The sequence below is a fragment of the Manacus candei genome, unplaced genomic scaffold, assembly GCF_025592945.1.
Source record: "Manacus candei isolate 608988 ecotype Guabito, Panama unplaced genomic scaffold, ASM2559294v1 h1tg000003l, whole genome shotgun sequence".
Taxonomy (NCBI): Eukaryota; Metazoa; Chordata; class Aves; order Passeriformes; family Pipridae; genus Manacus; species Manacus candei.
The window spans coordinates 5588616-5601262 of NW_026138051.1; the positions used below are offsets into that span (position 1 = coordinate 5588616).

Here is a 12647-nt window from a genome sequence, read left to right on the forward strand (position 1 = left end):
CTTGAGTAACAAAAATTGGGTTTGTTCAGTGGTTCATAGTTCTTTGTAAAGGCTTTGATCTTTGAATGATCTGCTGTGCTTCTCTGTCTTTCATTTATTTAAAATCTTTTGATGTATTTGCTCCTTGTCCTATTGGTTTTTTTCCAGAAATCACAATATCTACTTTGATTTCAGAAACAATATAATTATGACCTTAAATTTAAGTAATTGCTATTTAATAGAATTTCACCCATAACTAAATGTTAGTAGTCCTCTATAATTTGAAAGAGTTTTTTAATTAATTACAACTTTTTAAACTCATGTAGAGTTCAAATTATCTGAACATATCTGAAGTCCTTCTTCTAAGTTGTTCTTTCTTGAGGGCTTCTGTAAAAATACTGTAAAAAGAAAACTTGACTTTAGCAAACATTTGTAAATTTAGACTGAGGCTGATTTTACAGTCTGACCAAGTGAGAAGTTCTTTGCATGTGAACTGGGAATAACAGACTGTCATGAGCACAACTTCTCCCCAGTTAATAAAAAAAGAAGACAGAAGAGCATTTTTGGCTGAACGTATTAAAACAATTCCTTCATCTGACCTGATGACATTTGTGCTTCTCTCTGGCGTGCATAGGGACCTTATGTTTATTAAAGAAATTTAATTAATATTCAAGATTTGCTGCCAAATGATGCAAAAATAAATTAATATGAAAATGTGAATTGTTTGCATATTTTGCTAGGAGGAGTAATTTTAACTTTTGTAAAGTTTCAAGTAACACCATAGAAGTTACTGGAAAAACATGTAAAACCATAAAGCTGAGAGTTCAATTAAAACACGTTTTACACAGTAAAGCATTTTTAAAGTGTCTAGATAGATCTATTTGATGTCGACCTATTTTTTCTGTGAAAGGTTGCATGAGATTTCCCATAATGCTACCATTGCAAGCTGTACTCAATTTCTTCTATTGATAAGCATGTGGCATACTTGAAATTAATTTTCTTCACTGTAAGGTTGTTTGTCTTAAAAAGACAGTATGTACTTTCATGTTCTTATCTACCAACACTGAGTCTTTTGTGAAAAAGGGAGTGAATTTTTCATTTTGTGTTGTGCCAAATAACAATTAAAGGATGGTGCTAATAGCTTGGATTCCTTTCTGTGGAAAGTTGTGTGCCCAGAGTGGAGGATTTTGAAAAACTAAACTGGAGTTAAAGTATGTGCTGTCTTTTTAAGGAAATTGAAAAAAGGGAAACAAAAAAAAAGAGAAGATTCTGTCCTTTCACCTGTTGTCTGCATTTTTTTTGCTGTTACTTCTCTCTTGCCCTACTGCTGCCTCATGCAAAGCAGGAGATTCAGGATGGACACAATGGCTATCATTCTGAAGCAGAACCTGATCAGGTGGCAAGTTTTACTCGTATTTCATTCATTAACTGTGTAGCAAGGTACTATATATTAGTACTCATACAGTGCATACAAATCTTATATTTCTCATGCAAGAGAATCCCTAAAAAGACATTTAGTGTGTAAATGGTTATGTTCTAGAGTGAGTTTTCAGGTAAAGTCATGTAGTCTAAACTGTAATACTGCAGGTAAGCCCCATCTCACAGAACACATCCATCCTCAATTTGTAAGCACTGGCTAATTCTCTACACATTATTTTTTATGGCTGGGTGCTGAATGTAAAATTCTTTTAGTTTCCAAGGAAGTCTAAAGCCAGAGATCATTTGACCTATCTTTAGAAATTATTCTAAACAAGAGCTTGGGGTAGTTTGGAAGCAGACAGATCCTGCCATTTCTGTGTATGTGGGTCAGAGCTGCAAGACAAAGGGAGAGTTACTTGTTTGCTGTAACATAGCCCATTATATTTATTCCTCATTGAGGATGTAGAAAATAGAAACCTTAATATCTCCTAATTTTGACCTGAGAGAGATGACTTTCTCACATGGTCCTTAAAAGTCCCACAAACCCTTTTATTCTTAATTAAAATCCTTCGTACATTTTAAATCTTAACTGCCAACAAAGGACCCGAAGGATTAATCTTGTATAATTCAGGAATGAAGCCATTTACCTAAAAGAAAATTTATGGAACTAACCCTTATTTTAAAATTGCTAATTGCTATATTTTGTTATTAATTCTTAATCTGACCTTCTGGATCCAAAATTGCTATAATGAACCTATTCCATAATCTGTGGCACTCTCAGTAGGGTGTTGATTGAAATAGAGCATCATAGGGTGCACAGACTTTTTGCTATCAAAACCACAAAGTTAAAATGTTAAATAAATAGTTTCTACCATATAACTCTTTCAGATGAAAATACTCAAATATTAAATAAACAACATTAAAAAAAAATTAAAAAAGAGCTTTAAAATGTTCTCAAGTAGATAAAATACCCAAAATAATACCTGCATTTAGCAAAAGACTAACAAATTATTAATTACAAATTTAGGCTGATCTTATTGTTCATATTTTTGTATGCTATATGTAGCTAGCATGTGAAACTGATTGTTGCATAAATGCTTTGTTACTAATATGTTACTAACGTGCATGTCTGTGCAATATTTATAATACCAAGTTTCGTGTTTGTTCCTTTTTTTTTTAAACTGTGATACTGTTTAGTACAGTTGTGCCTTGTAGAAAAAGACCCACTTCTTGTGTTCCAGTAATCTGGTAGTAAATGCACTTTGCATCAAAATGTATCGATGTGGCACAGATGGAAAGTGAGATTTACTCATGACTTTGGGTTTCTGCCAGGCACTGCGGGATGGAAACAAACTGGCACAGATGGAAGAGGCTCCACTTTTTCCTGGAGAATCAATCAAAGTTATCGGTAAGAGTACTACTGAGTGCTACACTGAATACTATTAAATTGCTAGTTTATCTATTTAAGAATAGAATATTATTTCCTTTTGACTTCTCTTATTTAGTTTAATGCCACTTTAGATTAGCTGATTAGATGTGGATTTCTTTTCTTTGTCTTTTAAATTCAAATGTAGGAAGGAGAAGTCAGTTCCAGAGGATGACTTGCTCTATATAGATAAATCTTTTTTTCAAGGGATAGTCTGTTCCATAGAGGTGTATGGGTTGTATTTCTGCTTGGGGATGCCAAGGATACTTGGTAGATTCAAACTCTTGATAGCAAGGAAGATGAAGTTATGGAAAACTTTAGTTTCCATTTCCTGATGAGATTTATTTCATTTTGGCCTGTGACAGCAAGCTGTGCATGGGCAGTGTAGTACTTGTCTAGAAAACAAGACTAACAAATAAAAGTGAAAATTAAGACATGGGCATATAACTGAATTATTTGGAGGTTGGTTTTGTATGGATCAGTAACTGCCCCTTTGGATGCCCTCCCTAGGGTTGGTGGGGGTGCTTGACAGCTCAGGGCAGGGACCAGAGAATGCCTGCAGGGTGCTGGTTGCCTGCCTGCCCTCCCTGCAGCCCTGCTGGCTGAGCCCAGCCCCAGGTAGGTGCTGAGCAGCAGTGGGACTGAGGAGTTTGATTGCTGAGATAAAGACAACTCTTTCAGTCCTGACAGCCTCTGAAGGAACTGCAGGCTTCCCTATAGAGGTCAAGCATCAAAATCCTACGGAGCTGCCAAAACCTTGCTATTTACAAATAGAAATAGATTGTTTTGGAACAAATGTCTGTAATTGTAAAACAAAGCTTTAGTTGGTCTGTTTTCCAGCTAAGGACGTTATGTACATCTGTCCATTCATGGGAGCAGTCAGTGGGACACTCACAGTGACGGACTTCAGAATGTTTATCAAAAGTGTTGAGAGGGTAAGACTTCACTGTCCATCTGCCTGTTGTTTCAGGTAGGAATGTTGCTGAAGTAGAATTCAGAAAGTGACATATTCAGTGTAAGTGAAGAATGATGTTTCCCAGCAGTCTGTTAAACAGGAATGGTTGTAGTGAAACATACATGAATAATATAAATTTGTGTTCTTCCTAATGTAATAAAATTCATTTATTTCATATACAAATTTCAGGATCCACCTTTTGTTGTCGATGTTCCCCTCGGAGTCATAAGTAGGGTTGAAAAAATTGGAGTACAGAGCCATGGAGAATACTCGTGTGGTATAGAAATAGTTTGCAAGGTAAGGCATGGTAGAGACTTATTAATATTAAAGTATTTTCATTTCATTTTTCTGTAGAAAGAATATACCAGCCCATGTGCTGGTTTTCTGTCTGATCAGTTCCCTATATTTGAACCCTGCTTCATTTAGATAATATATTTCAATTCCTCTTAGGATACTTGCAGTCTTAGACACTTCTGCCTTTTGTCTCAGGAGTGAATTCAAAGGAAAAGTGGCTATTTTTATACCTAGCAACTGTAATGACAGTCCTTATCTAACATAAATGCTTACAGAATTCTGTTCCAATGTGGGTTAGGTGATATCAGTGACTTAGTGCTGCATATACACCTTCCTTCAATCAAATTTCTTACAACTGCCTTTTTTATTTATTTATCCATCACAGACTAAAATAGTGTAACTTACTGTTGACAGGATATGAGAAATTTGCGGCTGGCCTGTAAACAGGAAGAGCAGAACAGATTGGAGATCTTTGAGAACATTGTAACACGAGCATTTCCTGTTTCTAACGGGCTGGTGAGTCTTAAGATGGAGAGGAGGCTGTCACTGGCCTCTTGGTGGAAAGTGTAGGGGAGGAAATGCAAGGCCTGTATAGCAAACTTTGAAATGTTGATTCATAAGATCTGCTGCAGAGTGGGCAGGATGCTCTGACCCTGTTTCCTTTATGCATTAATTCATAAAACATTATGCTGTGTTCTGCTAGTGGTGAAGTTAGTTAATTTGTACATAGCCCTTGAAATCTAGATTTGCCTATTGTTGCTGATTAAAAATACATATGTATTAACTCTTTATTTTCTGCAGTAGATAATTCAGTCTAGAACTTCTGTCTGAAACAACAAATAGGTACAATTAGTCTTATTATTAGTTAGGTGCAGAATTCTATTTCATTTACTTGTGTGGATAAGGAACTGGTTGGGAGGCAGGAAAACAATTTCCTCAACCTGGCATTGCCACTGATGTGTTCTGCCATCAGAGGCAAATAACTTCAACTCTCTCTGTTTCCTATCTTGATTTTGTTAATTTTAGGCTTGTACTTGATGCAGGAAACTGTTTTTCGTCTTCTTACTAGCTCACTTGTCCAGTCTTGACTGAAATGTTTAAGAAGTTTAGAAGTGTTAGATTTGAAATATTGGAATGTTCACTGGTTTGGAGCTTATTGTGCATACAGCCCATCAGGCAGCAATTTATAACTTTGCTTTGTTGTCTTTAGCCTCTTTTTGCATTCAGCTATAAAGAAAAGTTTGCTGTTAATGGCTGGAAAGTGTATGATCCAATGGCAGAATATAAGAGGCAGGTAAGTTATAGAAGTACTTGGTGTATTTTTTTCCTGCATCTCCCCTAGAGCCATTTAAGCAATAAAAAAAAATTACAGAAAACTCAACATTTTCAGCTCTCGCTACATACAGAAACTGTCTACATCTCATGTATAGATAATAAAATACAAGTGGCCTGACTTTGAGTGTGTTGAGCACCTGCTAAAGTTGATGGAGATAACAGGTGCTGAGTACTTGAGCAGATTGTTCTAACTTAACATGGTTCTTAAATCCTCATTTTCCAAGTGCTGTTTCTACAAAATACAGACTTTATAAAAAATTCAGTTTGAATAAGCAGTATTAAGCAGAAGAGTAACTGTAGTTCTTCAGTGTAAATCTGTATTTTCCCAGTTGCAAAAGTGTTTTTATTTCGCTTTATGATCACTTTTTACCTGAGTGTGCAGCCTAATCAAATGGTTATTTTGCACATCAGTTTTAAAGATATAAGTAGGAAAGGCTTTCAGTGTACTGGTTTATGATTCAGTATGAAGACCTAAGTTTATAGCTTATTCAGAAGAAAAATGTGGGCATGCCTATTTTTAAAAAGTACATAGCATATGAAAATTTTCATTGCCCCTAACCTCAGATATGTAAAGGTCTAACCTGAAAAATACAAAACCGTTTTGCTTTCATACAGGGATTGCCCAATGAGAGTTGGAAAATATCCAAAATTAACAGCACCTATGAGCTTTGTGATACATATCCTGCTGTTCTTGTTGTGCCAACCAGTGTAAAGGACGATGACCTCTCAAAAGTGGCAGCATTTAGAGCAAAAGGCAGAGTTCCAGTAAGTGAAACTTCTACAAGGAGATATAAGTGCTTTAATAATTGGTATCTTGCAAGAAATTATCAGAATTCTTTTAGACTTTACTCTTAACAGTGGGATAGCTTCCCTCCTGGAAGGGGACAGGGGGAAGCAAAGAAAGAAGAATTAGGCTCAATGGGTTTAGAGCTGAAGAGAGCTACTCAACTGTGAGTTTAATTGCACGATTATTGTGCTCTGTAGTAAGGTTTTTGTTTGGAGTTAACACTTCTAGGCCACAGTGGTGTCTGGTGCTAAGGCACATATTAGCGTGGTTCTGATTTGGAGTAGAATGTGTTACAGCCATAGTGCTTTGCTTGAGAATAGACAAGATGTGCAGGTAGCATAAGAACCCCTTAAAAACACCACCATCCAACATATTTAATGCTGTAGATCTGCTTAGCAAGGCAGCAGGTCCCCAGACTTCCACATGGAAGTGTTTTTTCTTCCTCCGTTGCTTTTTTTTTTTCCTGATTAATAAGATGCAGTGGTAGGCTTAGTTGCTACTGGAAATAAAAGCTAAGATGTTTGGAACCACTTGGTATTTCAGGCTCAACTTTGGAATGAGCAGTCAGTGCTAGTGTGCTGTCAATATGATTTTGCATCAGCCTGTCCTTAAATCTGCATTTGTTGATTTGCCAGGAAATAATGCCATGTGGTGAGTGTGAATTGTGTAATTCCACTCTTGGCCTGCTGCTTTTATAGTAATGTGGTAAACTAAAATAGTTTTCTTTTATTCCAGGTGTTATCCTGGATTCATCCTGAGAGCCAGGCAACAATAACACGATGCAGTCAACCATCAGTAGGCCCAAATGATAAGCGCTGCAAAGAAGATGAAAAATACTTGCAGACAATAATGGATGCCAATGCTCAGTCTCATAAACTTATCATCTTTGATGCCAGACAGAACAGTGTTGCAGATACAAACAAGGTAGGTTGGGAGCATAACCAGCATTAGTAGTTCTATCTTTATTACAAGACTGGAGATTGAGTAAGAGATGAGGATGTGGAGAACATGATGCTGAAAACTGATAAGAAAGGGTCCCTGAAGAGGGCAGGGGAAGGAAGGTAAGTTACTTGTAGCATTTTGGAAAGGCTGGCAGGCAGCATGAAGATATAGCTGAGAAATTATGCAGTAAAGCTCACAGAAGACCAGAGGTTTCATTAGTAAAGAGGGGAAGTGTCGTGGTTTGGACCTTGTGTTTCCCCTAGAGGCTAAGAAAAGTGGTAGACCCCAAGGGGTGGAAACCCCTGGAAGTTTTGAAGTTCTGTCCAATGGGCGCTCCTGCAAAAATGTCAACATCCCACAAGCTCACCGGAAGAGATGAGTTGTAGTTTGGTTGTTGAGGAGAGGTGGCCATGTTGTGAGCCACGAGGAAGGGGCTCTGAGCCCCTTGGGCCCTCTGGGGCCTCCCAGCCCCTGGCTGGGGGGGGACTACAAAGAGCTGGAACAGTGTTAGACTGGACTGAGTGTCTGTAGTTATGCCGGGAGATGTTTTCCTCCATGGGCGCAGAGCAGCAGCCGGCAAGTACCAGAGAAACGGTGGCAGAGAGCCAGGATAGATAACACCTGAACTGGAGGAGCAGCAGAAGCAACATGCAGCACCAGAGAAAGGACTCCTGGAAGGAGAACCGGGAAAAAGAGAACCAGCAGCCTGAGAGACAGAGTTCTGGGGGTAAGACTGTACCAACCCCCCAAAACTCCTTTGAGATCCCTCTGAGGAAAGAGGGAGATGGACTCCTATTAAGGAGAAGAGTTTTAGACATGCAGCACCAGAGAGAGAGGAGCTGAGAAGCTCAGAGCGTCCCGGAGCTGGACCGGGACGGCCAGATGGAATGCGGGGGGAGTTGACCTTGACTCCCCCCCTTGCACTGCTGCCACGGTGGCAGCCTGAGAGACAGGGCACAGAGGCCCTGCAAGGAGCTGAGTCTCCTGGAGATACCAGACCGTCACGAAGACCCCCCTGTGTCTTCGTGATATGACGTGGTGAAACGACCTTGTCTGGGGTTACGAAGCCCACGGAAGACCCCTCGGTTGTGAAGCGATAGGGCCAAGAGAGATTGGATACCTCCCTCGTGGATGCTGGCAGAAAGCCAGCTATCAGCTGCTGCATGTGGAGAAGACAGACAGACTGCTGCCTCAGAAGATGCTGCTGCTTAAGGACTGGAAGGGATCTGTCCTTCTTTCCCTCCTGGACTTTTATTCGGAGGGGAGAAGAGATCTGATCCACTGTAAATACTATATGTCATGGTAGAGATAGTTGTGATCATGTGTATAATGTGCTATGGTATTTATTTGTACAGTCATTGTAATATTTTCCCTTTCCCCCACTTTGAGTCTGGTGTGTTTTGTCTGGAAAAACCCATCTCACATTAGGTTGAGATGTGCGAGGGGGGATGGAGCTAGGGAATTGGATTTTGGGGCTATCTCAAACCATGACAGGAAGGTATATGGATGTCTTATCATTCTAACCTATTGCAATTAGAATTTCTTTGACCTAAAGGAAAAAGTACTCTGGTTTTTCTTAGAAAAACAAAAGCCAAAAGTCTGCTTATATGTTTTTGTTAGGGCTAAAATATCTCAGCAAATGCTAAAACCTGACCAAAGTAACTCTCTCAACCTTATACTGAAGTCCTGTACATGTTCTTTTCTTTGTCTGTTTTTACTTTTTGAATGACAGGCAAAAGGCGGAGGATATGAAAGTGAAAGTGCCTACCCAAATGCAGAGCTGGTCTTCCTGGAAATTCACAATATCCATGTAATGAGAGAATCCCTGCGGAAACTTAAAGAAATCGTTTATCCTACCATTGATGACACTCGGTGGTTATCAAACCTGGACTCCACACATTGGCTGGAATATATAAGGGTAAGATGCTTTTGATGTAAAAAATCAATTGCTTTGTTGAACCATCTTTTTAACTTGCATTTCTGAAAATGTTACTAAATGGTCACTTTGAGTGCAGCATTTTAAGCATTCCATAATGACTTTGTATTTCCAGTTTTATGTATTGGTAGATAATGAGTTAATTCCTGATAGCACAGTGTCGTATTTACTGTTGGACAGTGTTTTATTTTCTTGAGAAGGAATGTTTGTGAGCGGTTCAGGGTTATCCCTGTTCTTTGGAAGAATGCCCTGGGAATTTCAGATTATATTTGAGCAACGGCCAAAAGGTCTTGACTGTGGATTCTGCAGTCTTTCCCTCCTTCCCTCCTTCAGTGCAATGTTACTGTTCTTGTGATGGGCACCTACATTTCCTTGGGCTGTTTATAGTCAGTGCTCTATCGAGTTATCATCTACTCTATCATTTAACATAATACTTAAATAAATCACTACCACACTCAGTTTCACTAACCTTTGAAATTATTTTAGAGTAGATTATTTCATTACCACATTCACTCCCCCTGTTTATGATGAATATGGATGGATTGCAATTTATTTTATTAGCAGCTGGCTCAAATGTCACTCATGCAAAACATGTTTGGGATTGTTCATTAGTTTTGCACTGTTAAGTAGTGCCTGCTGACAGCTGCAGGTGAGCCAGTAGAGGGAGCAAACAGAAAATTAAGAGTCAAATTTAATAATATTTTGGGAAGCATTTAATTTTCTTGTTCTCTTGAATTTCAACTATTTCAAACACCACAAACTGCAGCTTGATTTCTTAAAAGCTGCCATTCCTGCATGAACAGTCTTGATAGTATTTCCCTGGGCTTTTATCCAAGAATTCCTTGCCTTCCTTGCCTTTGGCTTGTAATAGCATTAACAAATCCACAGCTTTACTCTAACACATCTACTGTTCTCTAGGCTCAGACCAGTGTGACTGTGTCCCAGTTTAATGCAGTACATTACTGGAAATTCAATTTCCTACCCTCGGGCACTGACAGCACTTCAAAGATGGTTGAGGAGTGTCTGGGGAGGCACCAGGAACTGAAGGCAGTAGTAACAGGAGTAGAGTTACTTGGTGCTTTTTGCACACCCAGGGTGTTTCCTTATGCCCTCCAGAATATTTTCTGTCTTTCAGGGTAGAGCTTAATTATTTTTAAATCAATTCTCATTTTCTAAACCAATCCAAAGCCAGTTATTCATTAGGAGCCCTAAGTGAAATGGTTACTAAGTTTTGAAACATCTATAAAGGACAATAATAGTTTGTAGGGGAAGCTGTTTTCTAAAGGCTTTTGTCCAAAGTTGAATAAAGTGCTTTACCTACTCTACACATATTTGCTTAACTAATAGTAACTCTGTTTTCTGTCTCCTCTGCTTATTGCCTGTGTCTGTTCAGTCCTTTATTTCCAGCTGTACTCCTTCAGAGGTACCTGTGTTTTCTTTAGGACAATTTAGAGCAAGTTATTGCATACCTGTATGTTATATAGATTATTATTAGTTTTTTGCTTGTATTGAAGACCAAATTACTTCAATATTTGCACTTTTTTAGTTCAGTAGAGCTTAGTAACTGAAGTAATCAGCAATTAACTTGTTCAGGCCATATAGGCACTTCGGTATTGTTTCTTGGTATTTTCATCCTGGCATCCTTCAGTTTTACCCTAAAAGATATGCTCAGTGAAAGATACAATCAATGAAAATTGTCTCTAAAGCTTGCTTCTTGAAATAGTTTGAAGGCTGGTTTTGTGCACATCTTCTCCAGCAGATGCTGGCTTTCCTACTTCCCAGAAGACGGTTTTGCATGCCTGTGAAGGGAAAAGTGCAAGTATTTAGCAAGATTCCATTTTCTGATGTTGGAATGCAGAATAGGAATTTCTCCTGTGGTCCTATTTTTGGTGGTTGGGTTTTTTTCCCACATATTTTTCGGTGCTGTGAATGGGTCATGTCAGAGACAAATCTTCACAAGAGAGAGTTTAGTTAAGTTTAAAGAAAGCCTAGAGGGTGGCATCAGAGAACAAGAGTGGCAGGTTTTTTAGTGGGGAGAAGAATAACAAGTTCACACAGGTGATCTCAGTCCTGTGCCATCTCTGTCCTTTGCTCTCAGGCATGCTCCTGAATCCAGGCTATTGATGGTCTGTTCAGGGGCTGAATATGACATATACTCCATGCACCAACAAATCAGAACAGACTCCCAGCCAGGGGTTTCTGGTTTGTTTGGGTTGTGTTTTCATTCAGATTAGCTGGATGGTTTGTCCCTTTCTCTAAACTCAGTTTCAGTTGAACTGAAAACAGAGGAAGAAAGAGCGATTGATTAATGTGAAATGGACTTTTAAAACACTGAACTTTCAGCCTTCGGAATAGATTACAGTATTTTTGTCTTTTCATCATAATACAGAATATCAACTAATTTAGAGAAGGGATTCCCAAGCTCCTTTGTTATGTGCTGCTAATAAGGGAGAGCTGCTGGTAAGAACTCTCTCCTGGACAACAGAGTGCACACAGCTTTTGTACCTCTAGGAGTATACCTGACACCATTTGGAAACCTCTAATTTAAAGCAATGTCATTAGGGTGATTATGTAACTAATATGAAATTTTAAAAACATAATGGCTTGAAAAGTATAAAACTATACCTTTTTTTTCAGAGTTTTGGTTAGCATTTAATATGCTTGTTTCTTGAATTTTGTTTGTTGAAGATGCTTCTTGCCGGAGCAGTGAGAATTGCAGATAAAATCGAATCTGGTAAAACCTCTGTGGTGGTTCACTGCAGCGACGGCTGGGACCGAACTGCACAGCTCACTGCACTGGCCATGCTAATGCTGGACAGCTACTACAGAACCATCAAGGGGTTTGAAGTTCTTGTAGAGAAAGAATGGATAAGTTTTGGACACCGATTTGCAATGGTAAGCTGGAAGGTTTAGTGTGGAATTTGTCACCTTCGGTGCTTCTGTTTTGAATAGCATGTTTTCTCACTGTGCTCTGCTGCATTTTGGTTATTATCTCTGGTGTCCTTCTTTTACTGGTCTGAATGTGTCAGAGCATTGTGACCTGATCATTTTTAATGGGAAATCTCTGTGTGAGGTATAATAATAAAGTAAATGAAAATGAAGTGGCTTGAACACGATGGTTAAAAAAAGTCACGTGGCTTTTGTATGAGGAAGAGGGATTGTAACACATTGCTTCATCTCCAGCCAGCTTATGAATGGAGAAACAAGGAAAACAGTTAAGATGTCTATAAGGTAAAATTGCTGGAACCATTACTCTGATTTAAGGTTGAAGTGTTTATTTTAACACATGGGCTAGTGGGGAATTAGAATAAATTGTTGTGACATTCTGTGGGCTCTGACTCTAAGATGGTTTAGGAGAAATGACATGTGGTTATGGCAAGTGGATATGGAATAATCACTGTTTCAGTACAGTTAAAGTAAATGTCTACCAGTTTTACCCACTGGTAGAAATCAATGGCTGTGCAGTAGAAGATGGGGAAACAACAGGCACAGCTTTGTTGACCAAGGGTCTCTCCAGCTCTGCTCAACAGCAGATGCATGTCCGTAAGTGAATATTGGCATGCATTTTTAGTAG

General features: G+C 38.8%; 1 protein-coding gene across 4 annotated transcripts in view; it reads left to right on the forward strand.

The window, feature by feature from the left end:
* The window catches only part of MTMR1 (myotubularin related protein 1), a 38647-nt gene that overhangs the window by 6440 nt on the left and 19560 nt on the right, over positions 1-12647 (forward strand). For 2 of the 4 annotated variants that reach the window (XM_051787163.1, XM_051787172.1), the window contains 10 exons: positions 1325-1375; positions 2731-2806; positions 3665-3759; positions 3969-4076; positions 4488-4589; positions 5284-5367; positions 6024-6173; positions 6931-7119; positions 8870-9055; positions 11762-11968. In XM_051787163.1, the coding sequence (XP_051643123.1) occupies positions 2761-2806; positions 3665-3759; positions 3969-4076; positions 4488-4589; positions 5284-5367; positions 6024-6173; positions 6931-7119; positions 8870-9055; positions 11762-11968 (1167 nt within the window). In that variant the 5' untranslated portion in view covers positions 1325-1375; positions 2731-2760. The remainder of the gene's footprint in view (positions 1-1324; positions 1376-2730; positions 2807-3664; positions 3760-3968; positions 4077-4487; positions 4590-5283; positions 5368-6023; positions 6174-6930; positions 7120-8869; positions 9056-11761; positions 11969-12647) is intronic. The other 2 variants (XM_051787181.1, XM_051787188.1) reach the window with 1 other exon arrangement.